General features: G+C 34.6%; 1 protein-coding gene across 1 annotated transcript in view; it reads right to left on the bottom strand.

Moving 5' to 3' along the window:
- Positions 1-20,995, bottom strand: part of LOC149807436 (uncharacterized) — a 203,936-nt gene extending 182,941 nt beyond the window's left edge. The window contains exons 1-2 of the mRNA XM_089955710.1: positions 20,392-20,995; positions 17,863-17,957 (exon numbers count right to left, since the gene is read on the bottom strand). Coding sequence (XP_089811836.1) covers positions 17,863-17,957; positions 20,392-20,995 — 699 coding nt within the window. The remainder of the gene's footprint in view (positions 1-17,862; positions 17,958-20,391) is intronic.
- Positions 20,996-22,724: the final 1,729 nt, after the last annotated feature.

Here is a 22,724-nt window from a genome sequence, read left to right on the forward strand (position 1 = left end):
GAATGCATCCAACTCTAGTGTTATAAATACCTGTATCTGTTATATAATTTTCGTTTTGTTTGTTGTTTTGCGCCTGCGGTTGGCAACTGTGTATCTCGTGTTACTTCTTAGTTTAATGCGGTGTTTGACCTTACTCTAATGCGGTGACCTCTCTTGGGTTCACTTCCGGGCCATCACTAGTTATTGGTTCGCGTTTCCCAAAAGTTTTGAAGAAGGCTTTGTTTTTATTTTTCTCCACAAAGAAATTGTGTTCCATGTGAGGCAATTATTATTTAATGAATATTTATTAAGTTAATATAAAAATTATGTTATTCTTCATTGAATATTCTTATTTTCTTAAATATATTCCTTAGCAGTGGTAAGATTTTCCACGGTGTTTTTCCGCAGAATTCAGTATACTTTACGGGATTTCTAGAATACATAAACTAGAAGCTTGGCGGAATTGGGATGATTGTCTGACATTTATCTTAAAAAAACCATACCCCATTTTAGGTCAGAATGCAAAATTACAGGTAATTATATTAAATCTACTATTATTTAAACTTGTACTAAATAAAACTGATTTGATTATAGTCTATTTCAAATTATAGAGGGGGAAGTAATAAGAATAAGAATTCACCGCACGTAAATGATTTCTCTAACACGTCACCAGCGGTAATTGCCACTTTTATTAAAATCCAGTGACGTGAATCTACGTCACCAAAATTTAGCATTATAATAAGTGTACATATGGTTGGATAGAATAAAATAATACATAGATTTTAAATAAGGAAATATTTTAAATGTAATTTAGAAAACTGAAAGTTATTGAAAGAGATTTCTTTGAAAATGATGCAGGCAAGGTCCCGTACCCGTCAAGGAAATAGGCCATGTGAAACAAGTTCTGAAAGGGTAAACAGGATGACCAATAACATGAGTACAATTATGTTGGATACAAGAAGTTGCATAGATAACCATTTTGCTCAAAGTACAGTTGACATTGGTAACAATCCTACTTTCTAAGCTGCAGCTATAATGGACACTGTGATGCCTGCTGGGGTATGTGTGTTGGGTCATCATAGCAGTCTATCAAATCCAAGAGCATCATTATATTGGAGTATTAGTGATACCGGTGTTATACCTTGAGAGATGCAGACAATGTTAAGGCTTTCTTTAGAAATTGTACATGGCTTAGCAGCCTTACAGGATTTGTATCATTTGGGCTTAGCCAGAGATATGAAAGCCATGGAAAAGTAGGTATCCTAGTTAGGAAACACATTTATGGGTGTTGCATATGAACTGCAAGCAGCTTTGTAAAGAATGAATGCTGATGAAAGGAAAGTTCAAAAAGATCAGATACTACATATCACAGAACTATTGAGAATTTTGGACAAGATGATGAGAATAATTTCTTTGCACCAATGGATGCAAGTCAATCCTCACAGAGAAACACTAAAATGTCAAGACCTGTCCAAAGAAATATGCAAATAGGAAATCTGTCATCAGAGAGTGATAGTGAATCGATCTACACATCTAGTGCAAGTAATCACAGCAGCATTTTAAGGGCAAAGGACAAGGAAAAGCACAAGCCAAAAGTTACCACCCATGTGATTGAATAGATTTGATGAAGTTGCCAATCAACAGAGGTGGACATCAGATGAAAAATTAGATGAATTACTTCCAAGGTTACAAGGTGCTGCAGGTGAATTTGTGTATGGACAAGTGTCTCACAGACTACATACAAATTATGAAGCATTATGCAAAACATTAACCAGTCGAATTAGGATTATTGAAACTACAAAAGCATGTGGCATCCAGTTACCCACAGAAACTAGAAATATGGTGAGATTGTTGAAGAGTATGCAACTGAAAGAGGTTATATGACAAGGTGTATGTCAAGCGTGATGAAGAGACCAGACAAGAAGATTTGCTGAGAATGTTCCTTGATAGGTTGATAGATGATAAAGCTCACTTTCACCTTGAGGACCATATGTAAAGAACCAAAAGACAGCTGTCTTTCAAACAGTAAACTTCCAAGAAACATGTAAGAATAGAAACAAGAAGAGTGAAAAACAAATAGTCAAAGAATACAGGTGTTCAGATACTGGTGAAGACGGTAGTCTAGAAATTGAAGATGAAAATCAGTCTACAGAGAAAAGAGTTGCAAGGCAGCAGGGAAGAACAAGAATAAAGTCTTTAATACACAAAGTGCAAGAATCTGCAAGAGCTGACAAAGGCAACACTGAGAAGAAAGACTCGAAGACAGATTCAATTGATTTGGATAAGCTGAGGGAGGTTATACAAGAAGAGATAAAGAAACAGACTGCTAATTTAACACAGTTCTCATGCATGCTCATGGAAACCAGCATACAGCGGGTTTGATAATGGTCACAAAGTAAACAAAGTTATCAAGATGGGTCACATGGTGAAAGGCAGAGTTACCAGTGTCACGGAATGGTGTAAATGTTGTTAATTAAATACATGTACTCGGGTTTCGTTTCTTTTCTCTGTACAACGATACCCGAGGGTGATTATAATATGGTCTATGTATTTCGAAATCGTGAGTACAATTCGTCCTGTGCCACACGTGCAAGGTGCCTTTGATAAGGAATAACGAAAATTCTAAAGGTATAAATACATTACTACATGTAAAGGACCTTTACAATACAAATGGTTTTGTCAGCAAGCGGCCTGCTAAAAGGATTCGCACAACTCCAGCTGTAGGGGTAGGTAATGTTTTGGGTTTTAAGTGATAACTAGTGTATTACCATATTTGCCTTTGCATGTTTGTTATAGTTTTCTTTACATACCATAATGCGTGCATTTTTTATTCTTGTTGCGACGTAGATTTATATTGGTAATGTAAAGCTACATTTTTTAAAAGAATTGTTTACTATTGTCTTATCAAGCAGGGTTAGGTTTACTATTGAACCTCTGTTTTGTAATTGCCATAATAATAATATAATCTTTTTAACTTACCATGTATAACGTTCTTACGTTATGTCTGTATCAAGTGTAGTACACTGTATCGGGTATATTTTCAGCTGAGTGAGTGAGTTTTTGATGGTAGGAATATCCGGGGTGTCCGGTGTTATCAGAGGGTAGAAACATCCGTGTGTCCGGAGCGTTTAAGGTGCCGGAGCGTCTAATGTCTAGCGTCCGGAGTGTCCAGAGGGACTAAGGTGACCCAGCTGTAGAGCCGTCAAAGGACTAGGGGGTCCGGAGGGTCTAATATTTCAAGTATCCGGAGGGTCTAATATTTCAAGTGATCATAGTATTCCGAGGGTCCGGAGTCTATATTGGTTGTGAAATTGATTCGGAGGAGCTGTGGAGCGGATATGGTGCACGGGTGACAGAGTGCATCTCCACACATGTATTTTTAGCTGTATGCTAATTTTGGGTTAGTAAGACCCAGTGTATTATTCAGGACTGGAAGGATAGATTGTATATCCGTTCTTGTTTAGTGACATATTTTCGCTACCTGAGCGAATACATTTTTTACTATGTGTAAACACTTACATTGTTTACTATTTGAGTGAACTATATTCATCTTTCCATTACTGAATCATTTGTGAAATCATTTATCCTGTATTTTAGGGTTACTGAACTAATTTATTTGTATATTTTTTCCATCTTTGAAACTGTGCGTTTTTTATGTTAAATAGATCCAATATTTGGATTATAAATACGCACACATCTTCATAATCCACTATTCATATAAATCGCCACATTAAATCATATATATGTGTCGTCATTACGTGTTCTGTTGTTAATCCGAAATATCCCACCCGGTTATCTTGTTACAACCAGTCATGCAATAAGGTCTATTTTATTTGTGTTGATCCTTCTCGTTTCAAACATGAATGTCCAAGAACCAGAACAGATAGGATAGAAAGCCCACAACAGATAAAACCGCCAAAAATAGCTCCGAATTAAGGGCATGCAGCACAGGAAAATGTTTAAACTAATGGGATGTGACTCCATTGGCTAAGAGACAGTCCAGGTTTTAAAGGAAAATGGCCTCATTGGTGATCAAATTCAGCAACTTTCCGATGAACAAACATTAATATACCTGTCAATATAGCTGTTCATAGAGAGATACCAACGTCAAAGGGCATATGTGTTATGGGTTTTGCACAGGGAGTCCCAGTTACATTTGTATTAGATATTGGTGCCAAGAATGTTCTAGCTGAACATGTATACAAGAAAACAGAGGAGTCTAAAAGACCAGAATTAAGGAGAAAAGGATGTATTGTACATGCAGCACTGGGGAACCACTGGGGAACCACTTCACCTTAGAACTAGACACTATCAAGATGGATAAAGTAGCAATTGTTGCTAAAAATCGAAGATGGTTTTCCTTGGTATTGATGCATTGAAAGGATCTGATCAGAAGCTAGCAGGCATTATTTTGAGTGAGAAAAAAATTTCCTTGTTGGCAAAGAGATAAAGTGTCAATTGTTAACAATCAAATCAGAAGAGTTTAAGCTGATAAGTGCATCATACCTGTTTTGAGTGAACAGTTTGTAGATGTGTTTGTTGTTGCCATAATGCTGATGATCAGCAAGGTGAATGTGATGTTTTTCATTAAACCAACACTGCATTATGAAAAACGTTATCCCCTTGTGATGGCTTCCAATCTTCTTAATCTTGATACATCAGCTACCATAAAGGTGGGGGTTGTGAATCCTTTACCATCATCAGTCTCACTGAAAAAATGAGCTGTGATTGGTGTCACGGAATTGTACAAAATCCTTTTATTTATTAAATACATGTACTCTGGTTTCATTTTTTATGTACAACTCTACCCGAGGGTGATTTATGTATATTGTACAATATTTCAAAATAGTGAGTTTGGTTCATCTTGCGAAGTGTTTTTGATGGGGAAAAACAGAATGCTGCCAGCGCACAGATGATGTATAGCTACATCATCTGTGTATAAATGTCTCACTGCAAGACTAAATCTACACATTACGGAATGTCTTGTCAGTGAGCGTTCTGATTAACTCTGTTGTCACTAGAACAGGAGTAATGTCTGGAAAAGGTAAGGGAGGACATTGCGCGAGAAAGCCCAACCATAAGACAAAAGTGGATCAGTTGGTACTTCTTAGGAAGTATAACCCATAAAACCAATCTACAATACCATGGCAACAAAATAGGAATGTATATGGACTTCGATTCATGATTACAGATTAAATATATACAGAAATTCTAAACTTCGTACTCCTCATGAAGTATAACTCATAAAACAAAACTACGATACCATGTAATGGCAACAGAACAGATATGGATAAGGGCTTTGATTTGTTGATAGAGATTTAAGATATATAGAATTTTTTTAACTGAGCACTTCATATCAAGGAAAACCCACAAAACAAACCAATATTAATATGAAATGACAACAGAACAAGAATAGATATGGACTATGATTCTTGGATACGGAACTCTAAAACTATATAGAGCTGGATCTATAATTGTAGAATTTTAAAATTGGTACCTCTTAATAGGTATACCCCACAAAACACAACTCTTTAACGGAGCCTAACCAAGAACACATACAACAAAACCTGGATGACAGAAAAAGGAACCAAGTAAATATCACAAGCGTTGACTATATAGAAAAACAACAAAATGGATACAGATTTTATACATACAGGATTATAGACTTTGTGAAAGACAAATAATTAACAAGACGAATAAGGAACAATAATACAACAACCAGCAGATATATATATATATATATATATATATATATATATATATATATATATATATATATATATATATACAAACACACCACATCCATTCACCAAACAAACTGCAAAACACTTAGACACTTTATTGTTTTCAACACTAAATACTTTATTTTCAGCCTTAAATACTTATTCAAAATTTCTTTTAACACAAATAGGTATTGATAAGGAACAAACAACTATAATAAATCTGATCTTGATACAGCCGTCCTTACATCTAAAGGGGAACTACTACAACACAAAACTCGCTGATGCACAACACAAGGACAAAACATGACTTTGGCAGAGTCACTTTAACATACTTAACCACAAAAAAAGGAACCCCTCCCTAGGACTTAATAGTCCTTAGGGTAGTTAGTACTATTGTAGAAATCAGGCCCACTGCCATTACAGACACATGGAAGATAGCACCCAAGCTTTTAGAGAGATAATTTAAAAAACTCTGTAACTCTGTAATTTGGCAAACAAAACAGAGAGCAACCCTGATGAAATTACACTTATTCTATGAATATATTATTGTTATTATTATTATTATTATTTAACACCAAAATATCCAACACTAAATGGGTGGACAAGGAAACTCTACACCACATAACATTTTTGGGAAACCAGGGTGTCACTTCTAATTCTTAACCAGCTAGATATGCTAGGATGGGGCTAAGGTGTGTCAACACATACTTTAAGGACTTGCACATCTTCAGCCATAGAAGTATGTGAGTTATTTATTAATTTCTTGTGTACAAGTTATAACTATTGTACTACCATGTTTATTTTTGTATATTTTCTATGTAGCTTCGGCTTCCATAGTATAACGCAAATATTTTCTATTCTTGTTTGTGACTTAGCAAGAGATGTATATTAGAAATATAAAGTTGCATTTTTAAGCAAATGTTTAGTACGATAGGATTCTTATTGGGCACGGTTAGTTTTACTTCTGAACTTGTGTATTATTTTGTAATTATTGTGTGATCTGCATAGCTTACTGTATATAACGTCATTACATTGTATCTTATCTGCCCTTGTCATGCATAGTACATGGTGTTAGATGTATTTTCAGTTGACCAGAGTGAGAGTGATCGGAGTGGACATGGTACCAGCTGCAGAGCTAACCATAGCAGCATCAGAGCTAAGTAAACAGTGTTGCTCGTCGAGTAGCAGGTAATCGGGCATTGCTGACCGAGATTGGTGGGCACTGATTGCTTGACTGACCAACCTGCAATACTGTGAGACTGGTAGCCAAGTGCACTGGTGACGGAGTGTGTAACTCCATACGATGTAATCTTTTAGCCATGAGCTAATTTTTGGGGTTTGTAATACCTGGTGTGTCTTTGGGACTGTAATGATATTTTGTACATTTGTCCCTTTGTTTTCATCATTTTTACTATTTGAGTAAAAAAAACCTCATTTTTCACTATTTGAGTGAATACATTTTTACTATATGAGTAATATACCATATTTTTTAGAATTTGAGTAAAACCTGTCAATCTTTCATTGTCAAATCCCTATGAATCATTCACCCCTTGTCCTTGTACTGTGTAAGGTCATTTATTTGTATTTTCATTATTAAGTTCATCCGGATTATTTATCCAATATTTGGATAATACATATGCACGTATTAATCATAATTCTTTTCTCATTCAAGTCATTCATCATTAAACATTGTATTTGTATCACTATCTTGTTACAGAAACCATGCCATAGGTACACGATATGGAATTTAACCATAAGCATATACAAACTTGGAACTAAGGCATAAGTGCACATGATGAACCATGCCACAACTACAAACAGACATTGAACATATTTAAGCACACACATACAATTAACCATCCCACAAGCACAGACACTGAACCATGCCAAACATACAAAAAGTCATGGAAACCATGCCATAAGCATATAGACAGGGAACTTAGACATAAGTACAGGCAAACAATGAACTATTCCACTTACAGTTATGTCACTGGGTTTGACTAACAGTCCTGCAACTTTTCAATGAGTGGTAGAGCTTGCATTGACAGGACTCTAGTATTTTTCCTGTATCATCTACTTAGATGACATTATGGTGCATGGAACTACTTTCTGCAAACACATGCAAAGACTCAAAGTTGTATTGCAACGTATACGGATGTCCAATTTGAAGTTGAGACCTCTGTTGCAAAATTACACCAATGGAAGGATCAAGAAAATGTGACTAAAACTCCATATTGGGTACTAGGGCTGTCAACGGGTACTCGGGTACCCGACCGTATTGAAAAACCCGGGTATTGAAACGTAAACGCGGGTACCCGTAAAAAAAACATCGCCACACTCGCCAACCACTTCAAACAGGTGTGACTTATGGCTTTAATTAGAAACCAGATCCCTGCTTATGTAGACGATAACTATTGATTGTGGGTGCTAAATGATCGGTACATTGCGTGCTCTTTTAATGAAATCCAGATGGATACCTTTGATTTCCGAACACACATGTCGAAGAAATCCCACAATTTATATTATGAACAATTATCACCCAGACACCTTGAAATCTTCGTACACACACACACACACACACACAAAGACGGTTTTAACGCATTACTCTTGACATGTGGTAAAGCTGCTTTACACGCATGCGTGGGTAATTCAAATCTGCGGTCAAAAGCCGATGAATAAACGTGGTCTGTTCTAACAAGGACTTATACTTTAAAAAAAGGTGAGTGTTCTAAAGGATTTAACGCGGCTGATCACAGTGATCATTAAAAGTTGGATTATACCTACCATCTGTGTACAAAGGTCATTCTAAATAAATTTATTAATTAATAGCGTGCGGTCAGATCATTCGCAGCTACATCGGTGCGGACGCATCAGACCGAGTAGTGCATTACACGGTTAGCCTCTATCGCCATATAAAATATTAAAGAAATGGGGATAACAATTAGTTGGTCTACGGTTGTACATGTCATTCATGTGCTAACGGGTACCCAGGTACCCGTTAAATTTCGCAACGGGTACCCGGGTTGGTTTTTCGTGATTTTTGACAGCCCTATTGGGTACCAGGTCCCAATACAGACACTATTGGAAATTTTTCTAAGATAGCCAAGCCATTGTTTGACTTAAACAAGAATGACAGCCCATTGGAATGGACAAAAGAGTGCCAAGTAACTTTCAATCAGTTGAAAGGGGTTTTATCAGGTCTGGAAGTCATGACTTTTCCAAGAGATGAAGAAACTTTTATCCTGGACACAGACGCATGTGATGCTGGAATGTGCAATACTGTCCCAGATTTAGAATGACCAAGAAAGTGCCATCACTTATGCAAGTTGGTCACTGAACAATTCTGAATGAAACTGTTACAGGTAAGGAGTTGCTGGCCTTGCGGTAGAAGAGCTAATCATGGTCCAGTTCCAGCTCAGGGACAACAGTATCATCATGTTCAAATAAAATGATGGACAAGGTGGGCAATGTCATCACTGGCCCTAGCAGGATAATGGGTGTGGCCGTACATACGTTAAGAGATGGGCTACAAGATTCAGCCAAGGCATCAAGAGAAGTAGCAGAAGTTCTAAGGGAGCAAATGAAAATGTTTAATGAAATGTAGGCAACCAATGAAGAGTTGCTACAGTTAATCAAAGAGAAAACTTGTGAGAGTGATGGATTGATACACTGGAGGAACCTGACGGAGAACAGAACAAAAAGCAAAGAAGATAAGAGGAGAAATAGTAGATGAGAGAGATTCAAAGAGGAAAGATGACTGACAAAATCATACACTTTAAATTAACATCACAATATTAGTTATTACATATACAAAGAGAGAGACTGAGAGTGACTTGTGTTTGTTGTATCATATCTAACTGGCTCTTATGCTAAAATTCATTTAATTTTGGCCTGTGTTGAAAATCACAATCCTAATGATTTTCACATAGAGTGATACTGAAATTTACATAGAAACAAACTTTAAAGAATATTTATTTAGGACCTTTGCAAAGTAACTGAATTAAGTATTCCCATGTAATATATTCTATGACAATGATTAAAAAAGGTATTATGTTTGAAATGTTTTAATTAATGTGCACAAGTTATTTTCCATAAACATGATATTTAAATTCTCTATGCATTTTGGATGATGATATTCAATGTGAAGTTCAAATTTAATTGATCAATGGAAAATTAAATAGGGTTCATATTGTACACACAGGTTCAGTTGTTAGGAGTTACATGCTCAATTTCTTTTCATATGGTTACAGTTGTCACACTTGTAATTATTTCATTTCATATGTTGATGGTTTATACTGATTGTTTCATTTAACTGCTGTATTAGCATATTGACAGTCTGTTCCTGTGGTTTATGGATATAGCAGTAAAGAATTACATTTGTTATATAAAGTGATCAGCATACTTTTACATGGCTAGTTATATTTATGCATGATTTGAGTTCTCAGGACACAGTCAATATCATGGATAACTTTCTCTTATTGTTGATATTTTACAGATACTGATTTATTTCTTGCATACTCATAATGTTTTCTGTTTGTGTTGTTATGATTATTGTATAGACCAGAATCAATTATATTTGTTTAAAAGGTTTATTTTTCAACAAGGGCATAAATATTGTATTGTAACTTTTTTATGTTTGTGAGGACACTTCACATTAAGCATAGGGTAATGTGAGGATTTAGCTAGCTTACAGCAGTGTTGCATCGGGGTGGGGTGGGGGATCGATATGTGATATGCATGTTTTAGTGTGATCAGCAATGAAATTCATTGACAGTGAATGCAACCAACTCTAATATTATAAATACCTGTATTAGTTATATATTTTCTTACTGTTGTTTCGAGCCTACAGTTGGCAATTGTTTTCCTGCTGTTACTTCTTGGTCTAATGCAGTGTGTGACCTCATGCAGTGACCTCACCAGGGTTCACTTCTGGGTCATCCCTAGTTTTTGATTCATTTTTCCAAAATTCCTATAGTAGTGTAGAAGGCTTTGTTTTTACATTTCTCCACAAAGAAATTATGTTCCATGTGAGGTGATTATTGTTCAATGAATATTCTTTAAGTTACTGTAAAAATTATGTTGTTCTTCATTATAAGCATACAGCTTTAATTTTCATATAGCAAAGATTACCTGTCTATTTGAATGTTTCGTGATTTGAAATTTTCATTATTTATTTTTTCAACTGGTATAATTGAGATTTTAATTTTATTTTGTCTGTTTTACTGTGATATTCAACCTTGTGCCAGTAGAATCAAATAATATGAAAGTTTAAATTATTTTTAATTCTTAAACATATTGTTTAATTACATATTTACATCTATTATTGTTGAGTTTGATTCAATTCTTTTTGCAATAAAACTGAGGAACCTAAAATCAGAGTTTGGTTATTCAATTAATTTTAAGATATGTATGCACAAATGCATTCATCTGATTGTACTACAATTACAAATAACCACATACATCCACAATGCTGATGTCACTTGTACACATGCTACCGAGGGACATCATAATATTGGTGATTTTCAATTACAGTTGCAAATACATGTACACTGTAATTGTAATTAATTACTCGATTACACCAGTTACATTGTAATTTAACTCAAGTCTGCTACACATGTATGACTATTTCCTCTATTCTTGGGAATATCTGTGACCTGCATGTATACCTGGTGTAAAAGTGTGACATAGAGACTGGTCTAATGGATATCTGTATAATAAACATGATGATAAACAAAAGATGCACAGTGATAGTAAGATAACTGTGGCTATCATTCTTGATTTCATTTTTTGTATAGCATAATTTAACCATTTTTCTGGAGCCACGGGTAGCTGAATCAGGTGTAATGCTCTCACCTTTACAGCTCACTCGCACATTTCACCTCTGCATGAATTGGTCTCGGCTCAGCCAATTTAGGTATGTGAAAAAGCTTGCTGGTAGCTTCACAGGTTATTCCTCCACCAAATATACTGGCCAACATGTACCGGTATATGCTGTATACGCCTTCATTGCTGATAAATAGTGTTAAAACCCACAAACCAAACCAATCATGTCTTCCTCTAACCCGAACCCCCAGGTCCTGTACTAGGTTTCCTGGCTAATGGCTTATATGGAAAATGGAAGAGATACCACTCACCATGCAGCTATGTTACAAAGCAGGTTAGCATGAAACAGAGGGTGATTAAAAGCCAAAGGGTGCATAAGAAAGCAAAAAGCAAGCATGCTGTAAACTGCATATAATTAGCATGGTTTTTGTTTTGATGCATACATGGTTCAAAAATGAATCCGTTGTAAACAAAACCCAATCTACAGTATACATTATATAATTCCCTAACTACATACAATGATATATTCAACATAAAACATGCACTTATTTTTCAATAAAGCGAAAAGAATACATTTTTTATGTATCAACAAGTGAATCATACTGGCAGGCAAAAGTCAAGTCACATTCTTTAGAAAAGTATAGACAAAAATATTTTGCAGCATTTCTTTCCAAAATTTTTGTCCCAACCATGCCATGTCAGTCTTCAATTTGTTGAGCACTTTTTATGAAATTTATATTTCTATAGCAATTAGACTCTGTTTCATGCAATTAGACTGAGTAAAGATTATAATGTCTTATGATACATATGTTCATTACAGCATTTAAACAACTTCACGAAATAACAAACAAAGAGTTATGAATTTCAAGTCCAATGAAATTTGTCCGCAAACAGATATGCAATATAAAATCCTTGTGATAATGGTCAAATTGCAATGGAATGAATATATTTCAAGTCATATATCATAAAGTCAATTCATGTATGTGGTTATTAAATAAGAAAAGTCCATATCTATAAACCAACATAGGTTAATATATCACAAAAGTTATATGTATACCCATACAGCATGTATGTATTGCTATGCCGCTACTTCATCTATCTTCGAATCAGCTGATTTTAGCCACAACACGTTCTTGTAGTCGAGCGTAGCCATTTTGAGATGTCCCCTCGTACATAACAATGCTTGTTACCCGTTCGCGTATTTTGTACAACAATAACAAGATTTTAAAATTAAATTACCTGCACGACATTCGAAGATGAGAATAATATATTTGGGTAGGTTTGTCATGACTGATTATATTGTCTAATAAATAGATTAAATTCGAAGAATTAAAACACCGAGTTGTGTGTATTACTGTCGTGCGGTCATGTTCCGTCAGCATGGTCGATTTGTATTGGCCGATCGATTACAATACCCACCAATCCATGCTTTGTTTACCAGAATGCTTACACGTGCCAAACTTGTATATAAACAGCGTCGTTGTCCCAAGTCCGTGACAGATAGGGGTAGAAAGATAAGGTAGCAGACGGATAGAGGAAAAGGGCTAGTTAAGATCTAGAACAAATATTAAGTCAAGAAAGATGAGAGAGGTAATTTTTGGAGAAGGAAAATTTAATGTATGAAATTTTGAAGAACAATTTGGAACTTAGACTTTAAAACTACCAGTTCCCAAAAGCAGACGAATTTTCTATACACAAATTTCGGAACCCAAATTTGGATTCCGAAATTCAAAACCTTATTGCCCACTTTATATATGTTTAACAATCAGGCTTTGTTTTTAGTGACTTTGATTGGTTTTAGCTAATCAAAATATATCCATTACAGTTGTATCTACTGGTATAATTCTATAAGTAAAAGTTGAATCTGTAAACTGGTAAAAGGAGTGTAGTTCAGTTTTACAGATGAGAAATGTTTGAATAAATCTGTCTTGGATTTTTAATCTCTCTTTATTGTTGTTTTTATCTCTATTGCTAAAGTCAAACGAACCCTTGTGGCTTCAAGGTCTGAAAAAGAAAGCTAAAATCCCTGACTAATTTTCCAGACCCATGAGGTTACAGTATTCATCTACTTGACTCAGATTTTTCTACCTCTAGACTTTTTTTAAATTACTTTTATGGCCACCAAATTCATGGACAATTGCTTTCAAAACTTGATAATTCATAGTATTTTTGTTGTAATTTCAAAATTAGAGATGATCAAAACTTTTGTAGAATACATACTAATTGTTAAGAATTTTGGCAAAACAAATGTCTGCCTGTTGCAATATTTCCAAGACTGCATTGCTCTTAAAATTCAAAAGACAAATTTAGTTGTTAAAGTCATTATGTTTGAGAACTAATAATCATGTAGTAATTTAAAATAACCATTTATAGCTTAAAAAAAGATATTTTTGAATAACAACAGTATTATTAGTTGTTGTTGTTGTGGGGTTTAACGCCATTTTTCAGCACGATAGGCTATACATGGCGGCCAGTATTAATGGTGGAGGAAGAACCTGGAAAATCCCGGAAAGAACCACCGACCCACGAGAAGCTACTGGCAAGCTTTCTCACATGCCCACATTGGCTGAATCTTAGACTCGAACCGCCGCAGACAGAGGTGAGATGGCAGTGATCCGTAACGAAGAGCGCTTTAGACCACTCGGCCACTCGGGGCCCCAGTATTATTAGTAATTTTAACAAACATTAGCGCCTCAGCAGCACACTTCAAGTCTCAACATGAATATGCTTCATTCATTTCCCAAAACCAAGTAAAATACAGCATAGAGCACTTCAATTTATATGATCAATAAAAAATATATAAATGAAATAAAATTATAACATTACATTGTTTGCTAACAGATGCTACTCAACAGCTTTAAACTTCAAACAAATTTTACCAAAATATTCTCATGCTTATATTGAATGTCCATTTATATGGGACATAGAAAACATTAAAAAAATCTTCTAAAACACTTAAGTTGACATACCTTTCAATGGCAACAGATTTCAAATGTCAGCCATGGTGGCCATATTGGATGTCATATTGACCTAGTTTTCATGTTGCACTAACTACAGATGACAAGAAGTCTTTTCTTGAGAACCCTACATCGATACAACTTTATGTTAGGATGAGTAGCAAGAACAATATTTCATAATAGCTTCATCTGGGCCATACTGGATGACAGAAGAACACAAGTCTTATTTTGGACCAACTACACATCACAAGTCTTCTTTTGAAAACCCTATATAAATATAACTTTCTATTTAGTATCAGCAGCAAGAACAATATTTCACAGTAGCTGCAATGAGGCCATAATGGATGATAGATTAGCACCATTTTCATTAGGACCAACAATATATCAAAGTATTTTGTGGAAAACCTCATTTTGATTTGCTTTCTATTAGAGAATGACAATTTTCAAGATGACCAACATATTCAGGGTCATATCAGCACCATTTTATTTAGGACCAACTAGAGATCACAATGAGTTTTCTGGTATAAAACCATAATGTATCTGTCAGTTATCACATAGAACAAGTAACAAGAAGACTGGATGATAAATTAAAACCATTTTCAACAGGACCAACAATACATGGCCATGCTGGATATCTTTTCTAGTTAGTATTACGTTGACTACATGTTGGAATGTTCTCTCTGTGTGCTGAATCTAGCTTTTCTACCTTGATATAACAGCAGCAGGTTTGTGGTTGTTCTTGGAATAAATATTGAAAATTACAGGTCATCTTATTGTTTTTCACAAACATGACTTTTACTGAATATTTCTGATATTTTGTACAACACCATTGGGAAGGAAGCTTCTCTTGGTGTCGCATGAAAATTAGACCTCTGATTGTCATGGAAGTATAAGCTGCTAGATTCAAGTGACCAACAATGAAAACTAGAGAGCACTAGGTCAAATTTTGTCAACACATGTTTCATCTTTTTCTGTCAATAAATTAAAGACATAATAAATGTTTGATTTGCAATTTTTGAGAAGATGAATTATCTTCCAATTGATTCTTACTAATAAGGATGAATGTCATGCCATTTAATTTTGCCAGACTTATTAGTAACCAGCTACCCCCAATGTGGTTTATGTTAATTCCAACTTTTTGATGGGCAATGCATTCTGACCCATACCCAAACATATAGTTTTAAAAAACAATTAAGATGTGGTGGGAATGATCAGAGGAAAACTCTGACCAGTTGATTTAACTTTCTGTTTAGAAGGAGTATCAAAAAGATTTAGACAGTGGCTGCCAAAATGGCTACATGTTTATTGGATGTCATTTTGATCTCTGACCAAATTGACACTGCAAGTGTTTTAGTGAAAATCCCATGCCGATATGATCTTCCATTCCGAATTTTAAGATGGCAATTGTGGTGGCAACGTTGGATATCCAAGTGGCAACATTTTTGTTAAGATCAACTAGTGTTGTTCCGATTATCGATTATAATCAATCATCAGTTGGTTCAGAAAACCAATAAGATAATCGTGACATTCCATAATCGATTGTGTGTGAAGAGAGGCTACTTTTAAGTTGTATGCAATGCACAAAGGCTAGTAAAACTCCCAGCCAGTAAAATTTATCTGAATTATTAATTCCCTTTACAACTACAAATATAATAATAATAATCATAATCATAATGGGGACTTTGTATAGCGCCTAATCTTTAGAGGCTCTAAGTGCTTTACAACACTGGACAATACCTATAAGATACAAAAAACATATAATGCTATGATTACAAAAACAAACACCATGAAATTAGAAAACATTAAAAAACATGCTGAGAATATTTAAGATAGGAAACATAACCATAGGATATTCCTTCCATAGGTGCAAAATTTCATAATTAGGAACATAAAGTCATGATTACATGATCAAGCTGTTAAATTGTTGAGCTATTAAATTTACACACATTTTGATGATTTGTTTCAGTTTAAATGTAGAATCCCTTGTATTATTTGTAAACAATGACAAACATGAAACCCATATCCTTCTATACTTTAAATTATAGACACATCTCATACGAATGAAAGGATTTTGGGGGGTTGCTACAGTATTTCAGTTACACATAAATGGACAGCCATAAAAGGTTGCGTTCATTTAACAAAGTTGTAGAACAAAAACAACACACAACACAATAGAAAAAAAATGTAATATTCTTATCAGGTTAAAGTATACATGTCATTAAAAGAGATTACTCCTGTACATTTATTAACATCTAGAACCCTTGATCAAAGATATAACTGTATAACAAACAAAAATTAAAATTTGCTTTTAGTAACCAATTATAATCAATTACCAGCTGGTTAAGTGGAACCGATTATTGATTATGAAGTTCTGACTGATTCCTATCACTAAGATCAACTATATCTTGGCATATATGTGTGTGTGTGTGTGTGTGGTGACTAGGATTTTAATGTCACTGTAACAATTTTTCAGTCATATCGCTTCGATGTCTGCAGTGTGGCAGCTTATAGTGATGCCTAGCACTGGGTCATCATGCCGCAGACATGTAGCATGATGACCCACCCAGTCAAACCAGGCCAACCAGTCCTAACACTAACCTCTTAATGCTGAGTGCCTAGGGAGGCAGCTGTTAGTACCATTTTTGTAATTCTTTGGAATGACTCAGCCGGGGTTCGAACCCACAACCTCCCATTTCTGAGGCAGATGCTCTAGCCACGAGGCCATCAGAGCATTATGATATATAAATGTGTCAGTAAACATGCATGGCAATTCTCTATGAAGTTTAGGAGTAGCATCAACTGATGGAAAATGGGCCATCACATATTATCTGGTTTATAAATAGACCATAGACCAGCAGAATGCTATAAAAGTCATGCCAACAAATCGACCAAATAAAAAACAAGCAAGACCGACAAGGGGGGGGGGGGGCAACTGGGGATATATCCCCGGGGCCCTTAAGGGGGACTATGTCCAAACAACACTTTTTAATTTTATAAAAGAAAAATTTTGTTTGAACAAGAACTATGAGAGGCCCAGATGTTTCTCACCCCAGGTCCTGTGATCGCTCTCTATATGGCCCTGAATACAAGCAAGCTCCTTATTTTCCAGCTCCACCTTTATATCTTTATTTACAACCTGTGATATTTTTAAATGTTTCCCTGACTTTCAAATATTGAGGGAAATTACATCTCCCCCTAACTTTTCATTCTCCTGTAGAATAGACCCTGATTCAAAAGTAAAAATGCTTGAATAGTATTAAAGTTGTATCATCAATGCATATCACACTTCAGAAATTCTGTATTGTGATACGAGTCATACTGGAAGTGATCCACCAGTACAGTGTGGTAAACTATATAAAATGAATGTATGAGGTACTTACCACTACATTTCCCTGTCCTATCTGTATGGCTGTCTCCTCAGTGACAGGTTGTTTTCTTTCATCACTCACTAGGACTTCTGAAGTTTTATGACTTCCTACAGTAAAAAAAAATTGTCCCAACTAATTAGCAATACAACAAGAATGAGGTATTTATTAAAATCTGTACAAACTGAAGATTACAGTAAAATATGTCTGGGAACAATTCAATTTTCATAAGACATCAGGGGCTCTACTGTCTTAAAGTATTTCGATAAACTCCAGATAAGACTGTTCTTTCTTGTTCAACCTGCCAAGTACTGAGAACATCTCAGAATGACTGTGGGGGTGTTTTGAAACAGCTTGAATGTCTTGCTCAACAAGATTTGCGGCTACTGGGCTCAACCCCAATTACATGTAATAAAAATCAACTTAATAGCAGTCAGACTTAACTTTACAATATTTCATTTAATTATGTTTGTTTTATTTTCATAAAATTAGTTCTCACGTTTTCAAACTTAATAAATCTGTAAATAAAATCTATACAAGTGGGTGGGGTGGATATTCTTTTCTTTCTTCCTTTTCCTTCGTAACTGTTTTCGCCACCCCACTGCAAAATTATATGATGGTTCTCTCGTTTACATGGTGGGAGAGGGAGAGTACAAAAATGACACTTGTATCTAGGTTGATAAAGTTTTAAAAATTATGATTTCTCTATCTATCCCTATATGCCCGGCTACAGATTTAATTAAAACGAACACAAATAAAACCAGAAAAACATCATACAAAAACTGCAAAAAAATTGCTAATTTCATGCATCAATTTCAAATTTCGAACCTGACTGACATAGTTGGCTCTAGCACTGTTAGCCTGTGCATATTCAAAATATGTGTGATTTTCATTAATAATATGGCCTATATTCAACCTAATGAAAGTGTGTGTGTGTGTGTGTCGGCGTGTGTGTGTTTTCAAATTGCTCCAGTGTCTTCCTCAACATGATTTGAGATTACAGGGCTCAGTCCCAATTAATTCACAAAAATCACCTTAACGAGAATCAGACTTGATTTTGCAGTATTTCGTTTAGGTTTGTTTTATCTACATAAAGTTATTCCCCACATCTTCAAACACTTTTTTTTTGTGCCACCACACTGCAATATTATGATAATTGTCCACTGGGGGGGGGGATGCTGTCATCTAGCTTCAAAACAATTATTCTTGTTCTTTTTGAAAATTAAACAATATATGTTTTGCATCATAAAGCTAAATTGCCTCATAAACCAATATTGCATTATTTTTTGGTAAATTAGAAGCTTACATTATCCTTATGTAATGTGACAAGTGTACAGTGTCAATTATTACTTCACAATTTCCAATGCACACAGAAACAGATTATTTTATACAAAAATGTAACAAGATGAAAAAGTTTAAAAAATATTAATGATTTTCCTCTATATCCAACTACACTTTTAACTGATTAAAAACGAGGAGGGGGGGGGGGGGGGCAGAATAAACGTCATAGTCTTAGAAACAAATGTACAAAATTTGCTCATTTAATTCATTAATTTCAAATATATAACCACACTGACATCACCATAGCACTAAATAGGATTTTCCTTACTAATAAGGCCTAATATGTATGTGGGTGAGTCCATGGTTTACCAGACAAATGAGATATTGTTCGCCATCTTAGACAAATAATTTCTTTTATTTTCGTAACTTTGGCAATTTTATTGTTTTAGTACACGCTTATACAAATACACTTTATTCCTTTTTTGCTCAATTCTTGTTACAAATGATGTTAAGAAATATTAAAATTAAGCATTCGTAATATTGGAAGATTTTCGTGCAAACGGAAACCCGGAAAGGACAGTGAGTACCTGTCTGATTGTTGGCAACATCTTCCGCTGGGTTTTAAAAACATTTTTTTTCAATGACGGTTGTTGTGCTATAAATTTCCAATTACAAAAATTTGATAAATAGAAAATATAAATAAATATAAATTCATTTTTAAAATAAGGAAGCATTTGTGGACATTGTTAGACATGTAGACAAGGTTAAACAATATATGAATATTCTTGCTAAATAATTCTAAAAGCGTGTCAAGAAATACGGTGTACATTACAGGTGAAGACATCCAACGGCCATCTTTGTATCTGAATGGCACGCGCTAGAAATGAAAGCGACACCTGGTGGATAAACTCGGTACACAATGTCGTCGTCCTTCAGCAGTTGATAAATTTTGTCTATCAAAATTGTGTTATTTTTATTTACATATAAATGAATATATTATAAATAAATAGTATAAATAAATGTATATCACTTAAGAGTATTAAAGTGAACTTAATATAAATTTTATAACAACAAATACTATTTATTTATACTTAACTTCATGTCAGCATGACAACTCTGCATGAAGAAACTGTCGTGTTTACATTTTGTTTTCTAAATTTAAAATGAAACCTTTGAGAATTGTCAATAAATAAAGTTTGTAATTTTATTTATGACGTCATTAAAAGTTTTTTATGTCAACAAAATATAATAAATATGAATTACCTTGATACACGGGTTGGAATACAGTAATGTCACTACTCCCCCAGCATGTGGCATACAGACGTCCATTGTCCCAGAATATGGCACGGAGATTCCATGGAATTCCCTGTTTGAAAATGGCGACAAGTTGACATGAAGCTGTAAGTTGATGAATACAGTAATCATCATCATTAGGGATTCCATTATCAAGGAATCCAAAGTTACATACGAAAATATTCCCGTCTTCATTTATAACGATTGATGTCGGACATTGTAGACGTTGATGTTTGTATGTATATTTACATTGGCTGGGATTCAAAATGTCGAATCCATAGACACCATTATCAGGGGATTTATAACCAGCATCACACGAGACATAAATGATGTTGTCTTTTGTTGTCACTCTACAACTCCATCCGACCCCTTTACAAATCTGGTGAATCGTCTCAACATGTCCGTCATCAAGTGACACGATACACCAGTACAACCTGCCATGTTTCCTACCAGTGACAACAAGATTATCCTGGAATCTGACAACACCATAATATTCATCCAATACTCCCTGTAGACGTAAACTCCTGGTCGTTTTAATAACAGGTGACATGTCTGAAGAATCAATGGACACCATATTTATCAGACCGTCGTGATGAAGGACACAAATTGTCATGGCGTTCATCAGACACATGTCACGTGGTATTGACTCCCGTCTGCCTGACGATGCCAGGAATTTTCCGTCTTGGAGTCGATAGATCTTGACTTTCCACGTACTGATCTCCCTGTCTAGGACGACAATCTTGTCTTGGCAGACGACAATAGAGATGTACCAGGGGGACACGTCGGCTGCGGAAATAAAGTGATATAAACATTAATACACATCTACACAAAAATATTAAACATATATAATTATATTAAAATATGAAATAACTTGTACGTTTGCAGTGTATGAAGGTATTAATACATTAATAATGATTTAATTAATTATATTTATGACTTTAAAAATTAATTCCTGTGAAATTTATTATACTTATTATATTGTTCTAAATTTAACTGTCAAAAACTTGCAATGGTCGTAGCGGTTGTCGTCGTGTATATTACTAAATTTGCATAGATATATTCTTAATAAAATACTAAAATAACTTGTACATTTGCAGTGTGTAAGTATTAATACATTAATAATAATTTAAATAATTATATTTATGACTTTAAAAATTCATTACTGTTAAATTTATTATACTTATTCTATTGTTCTAAATTTAACTGTCAAAAAATTGCAATGGTCGTAGCGGTTGTCGTCGTGTATATTGCTAAATTTACATAGATATATTCTTATTAAATACTAAAATAACTTGTACATTTACGTGATGTAAACATTAAAATAATGCGTAATATAAACGTAGACACACATCTACACAAAAATACTATACACGTATAATTTAAATACTAAATAACTGACCATTACAACCTTCGTAATGGCGTCATCATTTTATTATTATTACAAGAGAGATTTACAGCAGACATCACATAGATCCAGTAATCACACTATTATAGTTCTGTACAGTATTGTAATAAACTGAAGATACCAACAATAGTGCGTTAACAGGCTCTATGTGGAAACTGCTATTGTCCCTCATTTTTAATCATGTTACGTACGTGCAATCGTGCGTGTGTATTGCTCGTATACTCCTCCAAAATGGACAAGACAAATTAAGACATGGGGTTCATCCTTACATTAAGTAACTCAGTCTCTGGGTCATTTCTTGAAAGCTATAGAGTAAATGTCTCCATCCCAATACCACGTAACAACTGTACACAAAACGGAACTGCACAAAAATGAGGGGGAAAATATTGTATTTTTTATACCAAAAAAAACCGGGATTTGTGTCGAAACTAGTAAATTGAGGATAGACTACCGGCTTTGCAAACAGAATAATGGCTGTCGATTTTAACGAGTACAACTATAAATAAAGCAGGATCGCACACTAAATCAAACACAATATACTTTACTTCCATTTCTTAACAAAACCATAACAAAATTAGAAAAACACTTCGCTAATTTACAACTATAACAGTATCACTTAAAAATTTAAATTTTATTTCAAAATTCCAATAAAGGCCGGGAAAAAATTCTCGAAAATATAAAGCATTTATCCTGATGAATGCAATTTCTCTCATTCTTTGAAAAGTTGTTTAACCATATTATTAGTGTTGGTCATGCAAACGGGGAGGAAGGTCAGGTGAACTAAATTTAAAAAGCAATAATAATAATAATAATAATAAATCGTTCATCTAACATTTCCCTGTCATACCCGACATTTAGTCGTTACCCTATATGTATGTACTACCCTGAGTATTTCAAT

The sequence above is a fragment of the Sinohyriopsis cumingii genome, chromosome 1 (genome assembly GCF_028554795.1).
Source record: "Sinohyriopsis cumingii isolate HCF-2022 chromosome 1, ASM2855479v2, whole genome shotgun sequence".
Lineage (NCBI taxonomy): Eukaryota > Metazoa > Mollusca > Bivalvia > Unionida > Unionidae > Sinohyriopsis > Sinohyriopsis cumingii.